The following is a 19,027-nucleotide window of genomic DNA, read 5'->3' on the forward strand; positions in this document are numbered from 1 at the left end:
GGCTCTTACTGATTTCAGGGGGACCAGGACCCCCCTGCCCAGGAGTTCACGGGCACCTTTTCAGGCATTAATCACCACCTCAGTGCAACAGCTGCTGGAAAATGGATGGCCCAGGAAGTGTTTAGTTACGGAGGCACAGACCCACGGTGGCCTTAAAGAACCAAGGAGCTGAAGATGGCAGGCGATGCGTTTTGCAGGCTGACACCAGTCCATGCTCAGGAGGAACAGCCTCTGCACCACCCATCTGCTGGCAAGCTGAAAACCCCATCCACAATTCCTGCCGGAGGGGAAAGCACTGGATACCTGCAGAGTCAGCTGGGGCTGCCGGCACTTACCTCTTGTCCTGTGGCGATATCTATTGCTGTGTAAACAGTTCCTGATGCCCTAGAAACAAAACAGCGGCCAACAAATGAAAAGCGTTTTAGTGCCCTCGAGTGAAAACAAGCCCAGCTAGGCCATCTCTGCTGCTGGCAGTGTTTGCAAACCGCCCGCGCTCACTCCTGGCAGCACGGCACAGCCACCTGCCGGCCCTCTGGATCCAAGATAACCTGCTCATGGCCAACGTGAAGAGAAAGGGCTGGTGTGAATCCGAAATGTACGCCCTACATTATTTTAGTTCAAAAGTTATGGACTGAGTTGTTTCTACATATTCCCCCCCCGCCCCCCCGAAAACTCTGGAAAATATTCTCCTGTTTTGCATTCTTGGTTTTGAGAATGACTCCAAACAGAAGAACCCAAAACAGCTTCTTTTTGTCAAGAGCCATTCAGCAGACACAGGTGCTAGTGTAGGGCTACCAAAACACGAGTGAGGGGTTTTGCCTGCCATCCGCCTCTCTTTAAAAGCCATTCTTCCCCTGCAAGGCTGTGAAGGGCCAAAAGGGCCATGAGCAGAGGAAATCCCTTTGGGTTTAAAAGCAACTGTGGGCTTATAAACCCTGCTGGGGTTTCCTTCTGTGCTAAGCCACAGGCTTACACTGCCATCGTTTATGAAGCCTGTGTGTGCATGGACAGTGAGCCACAGGAGAGCCAGGGTGGGGATTCTGAGATGTGGGAACGTGCATCTGGCAAACTCCCCATGGATTGAAAACACAAAATCCTTTTGCTCATTTTTGCATGATCACCCAGTTTGTTTCTGTTTACCTGCAGGCAGAAACATTTCTGAGAAATTTTATTTCAACAGGCATCAGAGATCACATACCAGTGTTGAGAACAATGTTATCATTGGGCATGCTATGTATTCTTTTAATATAAATGCAAATGTGTTTGCCTATGACTAATTGTTGAGATTAATCCAATTTGTTTTCATAAAAAGCCAACACCATTTATTCAGATTTGCTAACACTGTGCTACACCTCCTGAGTAAAGTCCTGTCAGGGTTTATTTTAAAACAGCCACTTAAATGAGGGCACATTTTGCTATGCCTCAGGCCATCTGTGAAGAGTTTAGATAAAGGTGAGTAATTTAAGTAAAGCTGTGAATTAATTGCAAGGGCTCTGTGATTCTGTATTAGGGACTTTTACTTCTAAGCAGCTATAATTTCTGATCTGTATCTAACTCTCAAACTCTTCTGTACCATCTCCGTTTTAATGCAGTTAGGCAAGTACCAGGACTAACAATTAGATCTGTGTCACTATGATGCAGTGCAACACAAGTTTAAAAAAAAAACAAGAAAGAAAAAATAGAAGCCCTGAACCCATGCTGCTCATGGCTCCACACTGCTTTGTCTTTAGCAAGAGCTAAGCACAGCTTGAGCAAACGCAGCCTCTTTGCCAAGCCCTAGTTAACGAAGTTTCCTCCAATGTCAGCAACGTTTTCAGTCCTAAACCAGAGACAAATTACAAACCACAGACTCAGCTCTGAAGCTGGCCCATGCTTCAGCACAGGTCTGCTAATTACTGTTCACTGCAAAGTGGCTGTGAAAGCATCCCACTGTTTATTAACTTACCAACTGTATGGAGCCACGAGGTGCTACTGCCTGGTCGATTCACTCCTCCTTACGTAAAAAGTTGCTACCTGCATTTCGCTGAGCAGCCCCGGCTCCTGCCCTCCACTCATTAGCTGCACTGAAAATACTCCTCACGTCTCCCCAGTGTCATACTGAGAGCCTAAGCACCTCCTTTACATACTGCAGGATGAAATAATCTGAAGTGCATTACTGAGCGCACTCACTGTTTTAGTATTTGAGAAGAATTACTCTAATTTACATGATAAAAGCTACAGCAAGTCTTCAACAAGTGGCTTTGCATGTAGCTGGAGTCCAAAAAACAGGTGTCAAAACAGTCTCACGTTCAGCTGTTCTCTGCAATAGCAATGCAGATCTGCAAGACATCCAATGCAGGGTTTAGCTATAATGACTTTTTTTCCTTAGGGTGTTTCCCCAGCTGTCTAAATCAAGCTGCAGCATTAAAGCCATGAGGTGGTTACAGCAACACACCCCTCTGTGAGAAGGGCATGCAACCTTCTGGCTGCAGGACATCTGCTTAGGTACCCTTTTAGGGCAGGTCTTAGCCACTTGTTTTCCACCAGTTGTTGCGGTACCTTTGTACAACCTCACTTCCAGCAGTGTCAAAATAAAAGAGTGAGGATGACGGTCGTTTTCTGACAGTGACAGCAAGAATCTGTTCACACATGTTTAATCTGAATCTCACGCCTTCAGCTGACACTTATCTTTTGAGAGACTGGCACAGCTCTGAGTGCCCACTGACATACAGTGACAGTGAGAACCAAAGCTGCAGGTAGAAAGCAAGCTGGAATCTCAGAAAGGGTTGCGTACAACAAATGGAGAAGAAACCCCTCCCCACCAGCGTCTTATCAAGTAAGATATATCTACTATAAAGCCTGCCGGAGAAAGAGCATGAGAGCGTCTGGTTTTCTTCAGTATTTATCAGTTCTCGGTCAGCAACGTGCTACCCTGGGTTCAAACCTCACAGAGGGTTAGGGCAGAAAACCATCTCCTGATGTCAGTACACAGCTTTCTGCCGTACGCAAGCAGCAGCACGGCCCTGGTCTTACACACATGGCATTAGCCCTCCCGGAATTACAACATAGGAAACTTGGACTGAGCAGGCAGTCTGTCTATTTAAAATGCACATCCGATACCTCATTTTGGTGTAATTTCTCTTGTTCTTGTCTCCTCACATAGGAATTATTTCAGATCACTCCTATTTAGGATAAGTGAAGTAAGGGTTTCAAAAGGGAATAGCTTGGTAGATTATTTTCAGTAAATAAAACCTGCAGGATCCCAGAGTGGTCTGTCAGCAGGCAGGTGGTGCGTTTCCTCATTAAGTGTTTTGCACATCTGCACTGCCTTTATTACCGATTTATTCCTTTATTTTGTTTTGCATGGGTTTAAGTTTCTAAACTCTTTTTTTTTTTTTTTATTCCTGATCACTGACATCTTTAGCAAAATGTTTGAAAGAAATGCTATTGAGAGCTTTTATTTATATGACAACTATCATTTGGCAAGTTGCTCTTTGAGACAGAATATTTTTTTCTTCTTTCTTTAGTGTGGCTACATTATTTTGAGACACATAAAAATGTTTTCTTCTAAGAAAATAAATGCTGCACACTAGAGGGACAGCAGATTGTCCAGGATCTGTTCCTTGCTGCAGATAAGACATTGCCAGCAGCAAGGTGTCTTTAATGATTCCCTCTGGCCACAGCTAAAATACTGATGAGAAGTGAGAGACGGGAGAATCTAAATGCAGCGTCTGAGTGTGTCTGGAGCTTGCCCAGACTCACACTTGATATTTTACCAGCAAAAACACCCAGCCCGTGTTTTTGTATAGATAACTATGATTGGACTTACCCTTGGCCAATTTTTTCAAATCGGGTGTATTTCTTCTTAGGGTCTCCCACACTCACTATGCTCCCTGAAAGAAACAGAATTAAAGATGCTCACTTCAAAATGGAGATACCACCATCTGAGAGGTCAGACATGCTGTATGGGGCTGTGAGTTGCACGCAGTCAGGTGGATAATAATAATCATCAACAACAATTCAGGCAGCTCTACAGCACAGCTGGACTCCATAAAAAACTGTTTGTTTTTTTTAAACAGTCCTTTGGAGATTGCCTGTGTCTCTGCACCTTGACAAGGAACTGGCAACATGTAAATATATTGATAGGACACGGATATCAGAAATAAACAAACATCCATGCAAGTGCTTGTCTGTTGTCTACAAACATTAATGAGAGCTGGAATAACAGAGCCTTTTTTTCCTTTATTCAGAATAAATACTCTGTATGATTCTACACAAGTTTTAATACTTTCAAAGATGAGATGCACCTTGGGTTCTCAAATCAATTTTAATGAACAGATGCCATTTCAGAACTGGAAGACCTTAGCAAAGTGTTTACAAGAAGGGATCTTCTCAATCTTCCAGTAGTTTGCCAAAGTAATGTTTTCATCCTTTTAAAGGAGAACATCTCATGTTACAATAAATAATTATGGTTTTTTAAAAACTATGACCCTCACAACTGATTACCTCACAATGATTTACAAAGGAGACGGTGCTTGTGCCATTTTAAGCACTGCCTTGCTGGCCTTCACCCTGACCTGGACCAGGAACAAGCATTTGACTCTCAGCAGGGAGATCCTCACAATTACCAACCTCATACAAAACAACAGCAGCAGCATTGCTCCAGAACCAGCACTGCTAGCGGCAAGGAGAGCTGCAGGAGGAGGTGCTGGTAGCTCCGTGATGCACGAAGCAGGCTGGACGGGCTGCTGCCACCTCCCGGCTGCTGCTGCCGGCAGCAGAGCAGGGCCAGCCCGTTTGGCCCAGGCATGGGACAGCCAGGTCCCAGGCAATTTTGGAGCACTGCCAGTGAAAGCTAGAATTAGAGCACGCACAGCTTGATGGTTTCTTGCCCACTCAGAGATGTAGGCAGTCTGAATGGGAAGGAAAGAAAGCAGCAATCAGTATACTAAGCTTATATCGAGTGAAAGAGCCAAAATCTGCTAATTAAAACAAATCCAAAGGAGTTACTCAAAAACAACATTTTTTTTTTCTGGTCCAGCAGTTGCCTACATAAAACACAAACAACAGTGTCTAAGTTGATGGTTAAATGGCAATCCAAATGACTTTGAAAAATTTAAGTGTGAATGTGCGTCACTGAAATGCTTGGAGGAGATTAGCTCAGGAGGAAAGATTGCCCACATTTTGTGGAATACTTTGACTGATCTGACAATATTCCTGCATCACCAGTACAAATACGTACTTATTCACCTCCGTGTCCAAAGCCAAACGAGGTGGCACGCCATTCACTGTAAGCAGTGAAGTAGCAAACACCTCTCCCCCGCCAGTTCTCCAGGGCAGAGGGCTTTAAAAGCTGGATGCCCAGCCAGGGATCCTGCCTGCCAGCACAGCAAGGAGACAGGGCATCGACACCATCTGCCACGCTCCTTGCTTAAACCATTTTCCTGGTCCTGGCAAGATCACTAACAGGAGCTGCAGGGGAAAGGTTTCCTTTGTGCTGCAGCACTCGCTCCCCTCTCACGGCACTCCAGGCGTGCCAGCCAGTGCCCACTGCCGGTGGCACCGCGAGCACTCGCTGCCTGAGGATGCTGACATAGCCCCAGGTAGCCTGGAGTGATCCTGCCCTGCTGTCGCTGCTGAGAGACACTGCAATTGTCTTGCCTGGAGTCAAAGCCAAGGACATGGCACTTAAGTGACCCCAGTTAACTTTTGTATTTTCCTCTGGTCGGAATGCCAAACGCTGCCCAGCTCCACGCAAAGCAGAGGACACACACACACCGTTTTCAGCTACACTTCAAAATCCATAGCTAAAATTGGATGCCCTGAGGACGGCTGTTGCTGAACTCCTGCAGTGGGATCCTGGAGCAGAACAAGGACAAGCTTCCCAGCCAAAGTGGGAACTCGCTGAAAAATGAACCTGAGATGAAGCTTATATTCTGCTTCACTAGAATGGGTCTTTGCTGTAAAACAACTCTTCAGCCAAGGGGATTATGACCAGAGGACTCCAGAACTCCCTTTTTAATGGGCTGAAAGAAGGGACCCAACCAAAAGAACACGCTCCCTCCTGCTTGTCCAGGAAGAAGCTTGCACTGCTGACCTTGACCACCCCCAGACCAGGATCCCCGTGAATCTCTGCAGTACCAAACCAAGCACTGCCGTAACCTTGTGCTGGGCTGGGTAACAGGAAAAATACTGTGTTGGTGGCATCCAGCTTGGTGCTGTTGTCAGCTAGTAAATAGAAATGCGTATCTACCGGGACAGACACCAGAAGTTCACAAACGTTCATGTTAGAAAGGAGCACAGAAAAAGAGAGACTGGAGAACAAATACTTTGAATAAAATTTTCCCAATTTGCTACTGACTCAGATTTCATAGCCCCTCCTAATATCTTGAGGAGGTGCTTTTGCAAGTTACTTGTTTATGTCTGGTATCCTGTAATTAAGCCACTGCTTTTCAAATATGATAGCACTGAAATCAACAAAGGGGCTGGTGTGCATCTCCAGCTCAGAGGAGCACTCCCTATTCTGGACCAGAGATAAACACACCAGCTATTTTGGTGTTTTTAAGCACTTTCCTTTATCAAGTCCTAAATTAAGTGGATAAGAAAGCAGAATTGGGCCACTTCTGTTTCATAATTACAGTGGAACATATTCATGATTTCATTACAGACAGAGTTTTGTTTGATCTTATCTCAGTATTACAGGCTTTACTCCCTAGTAAAACGTGTAATGAATGTGTCTCTAAAAAAACCCAAGTTATTTCAAGCAGAGAAGAGATATGAAAGCAATTTAAGATAAAAGAGGGCAAGGGACATCTTCGTAAGAGTAGAATAAAACCAACTGCAGAGACAGTAGGCAAGGTGAAGAAGTCATATGAGTTTGAAAACAAACAAACAAACAAAAAGCACCCAAACCCACATGCTTAAATCTAATTAGACCATGACTACAACAGAAGAGCATCACCCCCATTTTCAGATGGCTTCACGAAAGTACAGAAAGATTTTCATTGTTCATATCCCAATTTGCCAAGGCAGATCTTCAGACCTTGCACTGGATATCAAATTCTTAAGAAAGTAAATACATGAAAGCATGAAACATTTCAGAGGTATAACCCTCAATAACTCATGGGCTCAGTCCTAATCTAGGTTACACGAGCTTCAGTAAATGATACACATACTTAATGTTCAAGTATGCAGGGTACCTGCAGATCTCATGGCAGATGCCTGCCTCAAACATGTAGCCTCAGATGACGGAGTTATAATTTCTCCCTTTATAACCTGACCTACCTGCAGATAAACTTCCTGGAATAAACACATTATTTCATTATCTCCTCAGCTAAAGCCAGGGAATTTATCCCTTCAGTACCCCCTAACGGCACTGAGATGCAGTTCTGTATGGTCCTGTCAACCTGCCAAGGGTGCAGAAAACGATACAAACAGCAAAAAAATGCTTCAGCTTCTGCAGTCACAGCCACCATCGGTGGCAGGGACATAATGACAAAGGTTGGTTCAGCACAAGAACGAGCCACTGACAAACCACCGTGAAGAAGCCACATACGGACTGTGCTCTTTCCAAGTGGTTACCTCCATTAAAGGCACAGTATTATTGGCCTTGAGATCAAACAATGAGGCGTAGATCAATTCACTTATTGTCCTAACAGTTAACAGGAGACAGAGTGAACTGGGGTACCTTATCAACTCAAGGGTTTGTTATCTGATAACACAGCACTGAAAGCTAGAACATGCAAGAAGCTGATTATTGTGTTGTAAAACCACAAAGGGCTTAATGTGCTTGCCTAGTGTATGATCCATGCAGGGCTTTGGGGCCAACAGTCAGGATTCTGATGGCATTAACTGGTTGGGAATCAGCTATGTCAAGGTGTCATTTATCTGAGGAGCGTGCAGTGAATGTGCTGGAGGCTAGCTCCTGAGAAACGCTTGCAGTGCAGTTTTATCTGATCAGGTCACATAGCTGTGTCTCACTGATGCCTCTTTATAAGTATAAAGCTAAGAAATAAAATAAGGATTGCTATAAAAGTATTTTTTAATTTATTTTGAGGCACACTGAAAACCTGTTCTCTATCCATGGTCTCAACTCATGTCCTTTCAAAGGAGTCCTTTGTCAAAATGGAAAATTCTTATTAAAACAAGCTCTGATATACTAGTGGTAGCGGTAAGAACACTAGAAAATCCTGTTGGAGGAGACCCCCTTCATGCTGAAGGAATAGGCTTAGTTCTGTAGCTGTCTACAGGTTCAAAGAGAGAGATTTCTGTATTTGGCCTCCGATGACTGGTGAGAAGTCAGAAATCTAAAGAGAATTTAGGAAGCCAAACATTCAGCTAAATCCGGGCATCAGCACACTGGAGTTCACGAGGTCATTCACTAGGCCACAGACTTCTGCTCAAGCAGAAATAATCTCTTTTTTTTTTTGATTTTAGCACATGCAGAAACTCAGGCAAATCCTGAGCTGCCCTCAGAGGCAGAAGGAATATCCAGAGTGTTCCTTCACTCCCTCTAAGCACAGTTTGTGTGAGGAGTAATTGACCCTTTGTCACTAAACTAAGGTTGATCGTTTGGTACATAAAATCTTGAGACACGCATACAAGACACTGCTTTATCAGACACGAAATACAGAATACGTACTCAGTTTCTCTAGGATCTCCTCGTCTGTCATCTTGGACTTTTTTCGCTGCCGGTCTGTGTTTCTGTACAAAGTATTTGTGTTCGAGTTTTCAGGCTGGGGAGTTGTGGCTTCTTTAGCCGGTGCTGGTGCAGCGACGGGTTCAATTACAGAGCGAGTGTAGATCTGTGACAGTAAATTAGTGTGTGTCAAAAAGGTGGATCGCAGAGGTGCCCCGAGACTGTGACACAAACACTTAGGAAGATGCTGACTGCCACAGACAGGACTCTTAAAACGTTTTTTCACTTTCCACTTCTCAAATAAAGATAAATGAAGGCTACTTTTACACAAGTTCACGGCCAGTTTCATTTTCTATTTTATTTTCTGAAAGATGACTGAAACAATGAATTTACTGTGCTGCCAGAATAGAGAAATAGCTGTGTCCAGGGCCTTGTTCCTTGTTGCTCATCTGTTTATATGGGTAACAAAATGACTCGCAGTTGGAAATTTGCTAACAGTTCCAAAGATGGCACCAATAAAGTGCTGAAGGCAACAGTTTTGCAACAAAAATAATGAGTATTAGGACACTAGTTTTATCAGTTAAGATAGGTATCTGAATAGAAGCAGCGAGCATTTCCCTTTTCTGGTCATAACTGCTGAACTGCCTTCTCGACAGCGTTTCAAGCGTTAAGGATCGGCCATTAGGACTTGCATCACAATCTTTCAGACTCTGGACAAAGTTGTTCACTTTTGTACTAGCAGCATTAAAAGAAACAATGCTACCTCTTAGCTGATACTAAAATAAAATTAATTGTTCCAATCAGCATTGCAGGAAACTCTTAACTTAATAAATAATTAAGTTCCATCAGATTTTCCTGGTGTCAGTAGCTTGGGTGAAGCAATACCCTGTGACAGGGCTCCAGCCCTCAGACCCTTCGCCAACATGCCCCAAGTGCTGTCTGATCAGAAACATTCAATACACCACGAGCAGTGCTGACTGAAGCTGGGACCTACTGATTTTGTATGTTCAGGCCGTGGTGCAATAACAGGCGGAGGTTCATTGTCATCTTCCTCTTCCTCATCTTCTTCATCCTCTTCTTCAGAAACAGAAGGCGCTAACGGGGGTTCTGATGCTGTTTTTGTGCTCTGTGGACAGACAGTAGCATGACTGACAGTCACCATGTTGGCACTTAAGAGGTTTGATAATTACATACAACTCCGCTTAGCCATCAGAAACCCATCTATACATGCCTACAGTGAGTCCTAGACACCTCACTTACACACCCTACAATTTAAAGGTTACAAATTACAATGTTTTGTTAATTCATCTCGGTGTTTTTCATTTTTGCTTTTTAGTTTTTACAATGAACTATTACATATGCTATTGAACTGTCTCACGTGTACATTACTGGAGTAATGAATTAAACAAAAACAATGGAATAATTCCTATGTTTTGTCGAAGTCTGATTTCACGTAAGTAATGCTTGAATCTATCACTAGAAATTACATCTAGTTGCTAGTTCATTGCTTTGGCATTGCGTTTGCAGAAATGGTACCAGTTAATTAAGTTAACAGGTGTCTGCTGGCTAGGTTAATTAGCACACTTCAAAGTGCAAAGTCTCCTGCATTGTCTTGCAGGGAATTTTGCTTTGTAGAGAAAGGCTGTTTGTTTCTTTATTATTTTACCCCTGGGGTAGTCACATTACATGTTTCCACAGTGCTGAATTTCCCTGTTCAGCTCCTTTTTCACTACCATCTTCCTCTTTATCTAATCATAAAGCGACACATTGATCTCTCCACTATTTCTCTCTTATTGCGACAGTGACCCAGCGTGAATGCAGCCTCTCAGCGGCACGGTGCATCCTGCTGACCTCGTGGTGGCTGCCAGGCAGACGTCCCAACTGCTTACCCAGGCTCCCATTACAGCAGCGGAGAAAAAAGCTACTGCCAGGGTGCAGTCGACCTTCAGGCAGAAGTACAAACACAGGGCAGGCGAGGGAAGTCTGGCTGATCAGTTGAGACACAGATAAATGTCTACATGTAAACAGAAGCTTAGAGTGCAGATATTTAAAGTTAAGTGAGTTGAAACCCACTTATCTTTAAAACGGTATCAATTTAGTACAGTGCAAAGAGCAGTAACGGAAAGCCCAGAGGAAATGGGGGGAACTAATTCATCTCCACACCGGTGCTGTGCTGCATAGCTGCACGGCTGCATTCAGTCACCTGCATGTGCACACTGGCATACATGCCAGGAACACACACACGAGAATCCTATTTTCTGTGAGAGGCAGCCCCATCACCCAGCTTCCTAAGGTAAATGGCTATTAATAGGCTATTAACATGGCCAAAAGTAGGGGGAATGACACAGGAGATATCCTCAACGCTAGTTTAAGGGGCAGTGCTATCAAGGGTGACCTAATGGGAAGGTGTAGGTTACTCTGTCATGTATTAAATCAGTGTATAGCATTCTAGATACATCACTAGCATTTTGCTTACATGCGGAGAGAAGATATTAAGGCAAAAATAATGAAGGGAATAATCACATTTCTGTTCTATTAAATTCTTATAACTTTTTTTTTTTTTCCCACTGGGCTCCATGTTTGGTCTGACAGCACTAAATTGTGTAGCTAGAACATAAAGTCAGATTATTTAATGCTAGACTCCCATTAAGGAGTGAAATGAAATTTGAAAGAACTCCAATGGCTCCAACTTCAATGTTTTCTCTATAACATTCAACCAGCGTCCTATGAGCAGGTAACTTTCAAAAGCTGACATCTTGATGTCTCACTGCTGGCTGTTTACTAGAACAAAATAGCACAACATCTGCCAGTGTGTCCATACCCACCAGAAAAGCTCTCTGGAAGGCTTTACTATGCTCCCATGAAACCCGAACTTCCTTTTAAAAGTTTCATGTTTTATCAAAGATAATGAAAGTGGTATCAAATGAAAATTTATTGAAAAAGAAGTGTGAATATTTGAAGATGACTTTCATTTCATTATAAACAGTCTCTGCTGTGTAATCACAAACCGAAAACGATGTTGCTTAACGCTTGAAAATAAAGGCCAAATCCCCACTCAATCATTTGCTATTTAATGCACTAACATTAACACTAATAAATCTGGTCAATATTAATGTGAATGTCACGAGAACATCTTTGGGATTGCTACAGCAATTCAGTATTAATTAGAGTGAATCATTACTTAAAACTTTCTTTCTACGGTTCCAGTGAGTTACATATCAATTATAGCCTTATTTATATTCAGCTACATATCCAGCTGCACTAAGGATAAATCATAAAATTTAATAGAAATGGTTTCCAAGTTGTTAGAACTATATGAAAATGGGCTAATTAGACAGTACTGCATATTGTTGTGAATTATATATTCCACCATGGCTAACAACAGTACGCAATCTTCTGTCTGCAAAGCCAGACTATAAAATCTGTAGAGAAGTTCTTAAAGGGAATTAGAAAATAGCCAGTAATCCCTGTGGTGCTGCTGCAAAGACACTACCATGTACTTCCTTTCAGCCTATAAGGCTGGCACTCTATCACGGAAGTCAAAGCTCACAGTTTGCTGTGCAATCACATGCTTTGAAACCAAAAGGTTACTCTCACACTCACCGAAGGATGGGCTTCTATGTATCCATGGGCGCTTTTATCTGCAATGTGCAAGGGAAAATTAACACCGTTATAAAACAGCATCCGTTGTGGGGAATCCCACAGAACGAGTAAATCCAAATTGAAATCATTTTTCTTTCACAACGTCCCTCCAGTAACGGGAGTTATTTTACACAGAAAGAGAGAAGCAGGACAATATACCAGGGTATTGTTTTTCTACAAATACAAATTTTTCTTCAATATCCAATGCTTCCACTGCCCAAAAGAGCTAAAGCAGTTATTGTTTTTTGTTTGTTTGTTTTTAAAATAAATTGCATGCATTGATTCTCTCTAGCTTGCTGCACACGTGTCCCCATAAAAGCTTCAGAATCCCCCTTAGCTAGGTTGGTTCTGTTCTGACACAGCCCAGTAACAGCTGATTAAGATGTTAGATCCTTCTTTTAATGCTGGACAGGAATACATCCATCCTTCTAACTTTCGGTAGTACTGAGCTCAGGAGCATACACTAACTGTTTAGAATTTTGCATTTCATCACAGAAGTACTTGCTATTTTAGCAGACATTTAATGATGCTTTCCTTTAAAGAAGGAGACAAATGTTAATATTTTCTGGATATAACTGCACGGTTTTTAGAAGATCCTCTGAGAAGCTGCCCCAGACTGCATTTTGGGAGTTGTATTGGTTGAACCAGCAAACTGAGGAAATTACAGACTCCAGCACCACAGACTATCATGTGTAGGAACTGAACCACTGCAGGCTAAGTCACGAATGCTTTCCACACCCTGTTGGACAGACACCCCCTCATCAGCTGAAGCTGTTGACACAAGCTTTACCAAAACAAATACATCTTACTGGCATTTCTGTTTTAAATGCATCTCAGTTATTAAGAAATAGCAGAACACATCAATACAAAAGCCAGATGTGCTGCATCTAGAAACACCTCTGCTTTCTTGCTAGACCTGTCATGAGCCAGAGCTTGATTAGTGAAATGAGAAAAAAAATGGGCCAAAGAAAAAAAAAAAAAAAAAAAAAAGGCAAACTACAGCGCAGACTTGCTTTCTCATTTCTGCAACTCTAGACTACAATTTTGCAGACTGTACACAACCATGGGAAAAATGACACCACTGTCACGTTTGCAGGCTTTGGCATGGTAATGCCTAAATCACGAGGATCTTCCTGTAATGCCACAGAAATGGCTCTGGACATTACTGCTCTGGGACTTCTCTACAGCTCATACAGAAAATCCTTGAAAATTCTTCTCTTAATAAAATACCACAAAAAATTCTTCATAGTCCATAATCTATTGCTCCTAGGATCCAACAGTAATTCATAAGATGAACTAAACGGGTGTGCCCTGTAGCCCAGAATATTGTGAAATAACAATAAAATAGAAGTAAACATGATCTCTCGCTGCTGATGCTTTGGATTAAAAATGACAGTGACTGTCTAGCATCTTTAGTTCCGAAAACAAGACAAATAAAAGTTAGAGTTTCAATGACATTCATGGACAAAAGAGGAAATTAACTCATTTCAGGAGTAACCCAGTAAAAGTAATTTTCTAAGGTTGCTTCTTGAGCATTCTTGAGCTTCAGTTTGACTCACTTAGGGGCCTGACATCCCTTTTTTTTTGCAGTGAGATGGTAACTTACCTCCTGACGTAAAGCTCATATATTTCTGGTTGTTAACTGTTTCTTTGGAATCATAAAATTTGAGGACATCTAGAACTGCTTGTGGGTTCTTCTTCTGCTCTAGTTTTGTTATGTTGGAGGTCTGTAGTAGCCTGGCCCACTGCTCTGGAATGCCCTGTAGATGCCAAGTGGAAAGAATGTTAATTTAGAGTATTTAAGAGCTGCAGCTGTACAGATCTTTACCAAGATCCCATGCTACCTGTAAGATTACTTTCAGAAATTTTGATTGATACCTTACATTAAAATTAGAAGCTTAAACAGTAGATGCAATCATTCTCTTCTCTAACAAAATACAGAGATAAAACCAGGATCCAACTTTAAAAAGAAAAGAAAGTTATGATCGTGACAGGAAAAAAAGTGCATGAAACTCATCTTTAAATCAATTCTGCTCTTCCATGGAATAATGATTTAAGGCTTAGCTCGTTTTCCTGGTGATTCAGTGCAGACATGACAAGACTATTCTATATTTGTGGACAACACAGTGTATTTTAGGAGCTTTACACTGGATTTTTAATGCTTAATAATGCAAACACATTGCTGAAATGATCACTGCTGTCTGATTAAAAGGTAAACCCCACCCTGATAAGACAATTTTCACCATTATCAGGGAACACGGAAGGGTTAAGCATCTGTGTTTAAATTCTCAATATTGTAACACTGAGTTGTACCACAGCTACTGCTGCTAAGGACGTCTCTTTTCTGAGCTCCTGCAGCTCTGTAAGTTCTCGACTGTAAAACTGCAGAAATTCAGGACTCAGAAAACAGGCTGAGAGTGCCAATGCCTTGTATGAATTCTCAAACATCTAACGAGGAAGGGTGGCATTTGAGAATTGATCCAATCACTGAAAGCCACTGAAATCACTGCATTGGAATTGTATTAACAAACATTGCTTTAAATATCCAGTATAATTTCCTAAATTTGAGAGCCTATAATTTTCCCCATTTACTGCACAGCCAACATCTACCAGCGAATTTGTAGGGCTTACTGAATGACAAACTACACCTGAAGTGCATTTACGCTTACCCTTGGTGCCACCCCAACCTAGACACACATTTTAACATGGCTTCTTCCTAAGAAGTTCTCTGTAAAACAATGTGTGACATGGGCCTCCAGAGTTTGGGATTAATGAAAAAAAAGTGGGATAAGCCAAGCAACAAATCTACTGCACACACATCAACCTGCTGCTGCAGTGCTATGACATCTCAAAGAAGCACTTTGATGCAAGCTTCTTTTGGGCCTGTGACGCACCTCTGGGAGCTTCCCTGTGCACATCTGTGAGCCATAGAGATCTGGCTGTAATGGACGTAAATAAAGAAAGAAAAGAAAGTTAAAACAGAATGTGGGACAACTTAGAAGGTGGTAGGAGGTGAAACCAATGGGCCAAAATGGGGAAAGTCCCATCTAAAATGGGAGCTCTGAGGTAGGTACCAAATAGGTGGTGGACAGGCTACAGGAAGGCAGGCTTAGGAAAACAGAAAACTCACGACCGTTCCAAAGTTTGGAAGCATCATTCCCCCTTCTCACTTTTTTAAAGCCAGTTTTAATCTCCCTTCTAAAAACGTATTACTGAGGATTTACGGCAAGTGACTAGAAAAATTACTCATGGTTTCTTTTTTTTTTTTTTTTTAATTAAAAAATAAATATAAAAGAGAAATATCTGGGCTTTTACTGTTTGTCTAGTTTTTAAAGCCAGGTCAGCAATTTTGAATGGCTCTACACGAGATATTCCAATGGTTCCCCAGTCCCACGATCACAACTGGCCACTGCATGAGTCAACAACGTGCAATGGAGAAAGCAGCTGGTCAAACTCAGATTTCACACTGGGAGGTTGTGTGTGGTCATAATCCGAATAACCTACACGTGCCAGACTGAAAATTGGGGCAATTCAGAAGGCTTTATTGAATTAATGATGTGTGAGCTTTGGAGCTTTAGCCACACCTTTCTCCCGCTTGCAAATCCTGTAATCTTGAAACTTTAAAAGTTTGGTTGGTGACCGTGTCTTATTCTAGACTGGGGATCAGGAAACTGCTCCAAAAATGCATGCCTCACAAGATGCACTCAAAGCCCTGCAAACCACACTTCTTCCTCCATTCAGAAAATGCAACTGTTTCTTCAAAATCAATCGATATGAAGCTCTGGAAGCATGCTCCCACCCGACAGTTTGAGCCAGTTTTATTTTGGGCTTTATATCCTAATTCTTAGCAAGTGGGGTTGCTCCAAGCATGGTGAAATGGAGATATAAAATACATTCATGAGCAACAACGCAGCTTGGTACTCAAGGCTGAAAGCCAAAACTCAGGAGCCCATGCAGGTGTCCCCAACTTTGCTTTGAGATGCAACTAAGGGCAGTCAGGTGATGCAGCCAGGGGGTGACTGTTAGGTGTTAAGACGTGGTTCGATGCATCGCACATAACCGGTAGAGCAAACACTAATGGCATGACAACTGGAATAATCTGAAACTTAACAACAAACAAAAACAAACCATGAAACCATATTTGCACATGGATTGCACATTCCCATGGCACTTCCAAACTTTTGAAGGAGACAGACAGTGTTGTCACTAGACAGTGGGAATATTTGTACGGGGTATGGCTACTGGCAGCCCCTGCAGCAGGACTGCCCGGCTGATACACCAACTGGACCCAGGCTGGGACAAATCAAACATGTCAGACGTGACGCGAAATGCAATGCTTGCATCTGGAGACTCACTGGGGGCTGGCAGGTAGCTCTTCGCAGCGCGACTCCCTTGCTGACTGACATTTTGCTCCACTAAGGATGGCAGAGTTCAGCCTTGCGCTGGCAAGCTGCATGGGAGGAGTCACCTTTCCCTTTGGTTCGTTTTAAATCGGTTGGAGCCTTCCCAATGTGCAGCACTGCACTTGCACAATTTAGGAACAAGAATTGCTGTAGAAACGTTGTGAGAAGCAGTAGCCGTCTCATGTCTGCTATTTTCAAAGGGCATTAAAAAGAAGTAGTGCTACAGCATTAACAGTGAATATTTAGCCACGTTTTGTCCTGTGAAGGGCTAGGACCCGTGCTGGTAGCATCTCGTGAAAATCAACAAACTCCAAAGCTACAGACTGTTTTGACGGAGTGGATAATAGCAATAATATTCACACTGATTCAAACCCTCATCTCTGAAGTAGGTAGGGAACTTAGAACTCAAGTGCGTTAACCTCTGCTGCCCTCCTTTTTGCTGCAGCTGGCAGGGATGCACAGCTAACTGGGATCCTTGCCACCAGCCAGCCTAGGAGAGAACAGGTAGTGAGTGACCCGTTGTGTTTGCATACAGCCAGAAGGAAAAAGTCTGAAGCACAGGGCAGAAACACAGGCAGTAGGCTGAAAGGAAGAATAGAGGAAAGGAAGAATAGCTCAACATTCAGTGGGGAGAACAGCGAAACAAGGGAGGAAGGAAGAAGTAAGAAACTCCAACACAAAAATGGAGAAAACAAAAGCAGAACGTATAACGTGGTAACAAGATAGAGAATGGTGCTGAAGAGAAACCCGAGCAATAAAGCGGCTACAGAGAGGGGCAGAGAGGAAAAAGAGAAAAAGCAGGGTAGCAGGGAAAACACTATTTTAAACTTTTATGCTAAGTTTCTGAACGCAAATGGCCACATTGGCGTATTTTAAATGAGTATTTAATCAAGCACTAGGGTTCAGCACAAAAATAAATTTTGAAAGATTTTATCTTTTTTTAAACTAAAGCAAATTAACTAGTCTACACATTTTAAATGTAGCTGTGTTTCCTAGTTACTAAGAATTTTCCAGTTTCACTGCTTCTTTGAAGACACTTTTTTTTCATTATGTGCGTCCTTTTCCTTTCACTGTTGCTAGTACCATTACTGCTGCTGCTGAAGCGTACAGAAAGTTTCCAGCCTCCTGAAATGCTTTTGAGAAGCAAAAATAGCAACAAAAGTAAAAAAGTGATGAAGAAGCAACATTTAGGGCTCAAATTCCAGAAACCAAGCAGACTTTGTCCAAGCGAGTGATTTGTCCCATCCTGCGTGGTGTATGCAGCACACGCCGCAGCCTGACGTACGGTGAGAACACCGTCTGACCACTTAGCTCCCAGGGTCCTACCGATGGGACGGAGAGTTGCTGATGTCTCCTCTCACCTCCGCAGTTCAACCAAGTGTAAGCTTACTGCCACCTCAGCTTCGCTGAGTGCTGGTTTCAGCCCCTAGCCAGCAGTCTGAGAGAAAATGCTTTGAAGTCCCCTACAGACTTCAAGTAGCTTCTATCAGACTCGTTTTTCCCAATGCTTCATGTACTTTGTGATATAAGGAAAAAAAGCTGACTGCTACTTTATTAACACATAAAGGCTAGATACTCATCTAATCACCTAGCCTAATGGGCACAGTTTGAAGATTACTGAATTAAAATGAACGGGCTTCCACAGTGCCGCTGCTTTCTGAGCATCTCCAAGAGCTGTCTGCAGAGCAGCTGGACTTTGCACTTTGGGGCTGAGTGTCTACAGCAAGACAGATGCTATGCACATGTGTGGGGTTTTTCGGTGCTTTCCCAAAGACTGAACAACCAGCCTGCGGGACTGGTAAAAGCAGACACCTATGTTTTTCTTAAGTTTTCATTTTCCACAGACACTCTGCTGATAATCCTTGGAGAAAAAAAAGCAGCCTGAATCAGAAGTAAAGCACCCCAAACCCTAAGACCCAAAAATAAAGGTCTCTTTCTTCACAGCCTGGCTGTTGTCATCTGACGTTTCTGGCAACAGGCAGCTATTTTACCATCAAGAAAATGGAAGTTTTAGTAAACATGCAACATAGCAGTCACTTACTGTGAATTCTCCAGTGACGGCATCAAACCCCACATGAATCGTGTGTTCAAAGTCTGAAGGAAGAGAGATCTCCGGACGTTCTTTCTCTTTCTTCTTGTTGGCTAGGGGCAAAACGTTAACATGCACTTATTTTCTGTACAGCTTTTCATTCAAAAAAATATCACAATCATGTGCACTCAAAACAGGGTTTTAAAACTGGGTAACAGTTCAAAGGTTACTTGACAATCAATACAACACCAGCCTGAACGTCAGCCCCCGCTTTGAGAAGGTCTAGAAGGTGATATTGGATTTTGGTTTTCTTCCAATCGGTGTCACAGCTGCCAA

General features: G+C 42.6%; 1 protein-coding gene across 2 annotated transcripts in view; it reads right to left on the reverse strand.

The window, feature by feature from the left end:
- The window catches only part of PAK3 (p21 (RAC1) activated kinase 3), an 87,944-nt gene that overhangs the window by 10,708 nt on the left and 58,209 nt on the right, over window positions 1-19,027 (reverse strand). For both annotated transcript variants that reach the window (XM_082770992.1, XM_082770991.1), the window contains exons 3-9: window positions 18,704-18,804; window positions 13,866-14,019; window positions 12,221-12,258; window positions 9,612-9,743; window positions 8,621-8,783; window positions 3,809-3,872; window positions 336-384 (exon numbers count right to left, since the gene is read on the reverse strand). In XM_082770992.1, coding sequence (XP_082627118.1) covers window positions 336-384; window positions 3,809-3,872; window positions 8,621-8,783; window positions 9,612-9,743; window positions 12,221-12,258; window positions 13,866-14,019; window positions 18,704-18,804 — 701 coding nt within the window. The remainder of the gene's footprint in view (window positions 1-335; window positions 385-3,808; window positions 3,873-8,620; window positions 8,784-9,611; window positions 9,744-12,220; window positions 12,259-13,865; window positions 14,020-18,703; window positions 18,805-19,027) is intronic.

Source organism: Aythya marila (assembly GCF_965140915.1).
Source record: "Aythya marila genome assembly, chromosome: 13".
In the NCBI taxonomy this organism is placed as follows: Eukaryota; Metazoa; Chordata; class Aves; order Anseriformes; family Anatidae; genus Aythya; species Aythya marila.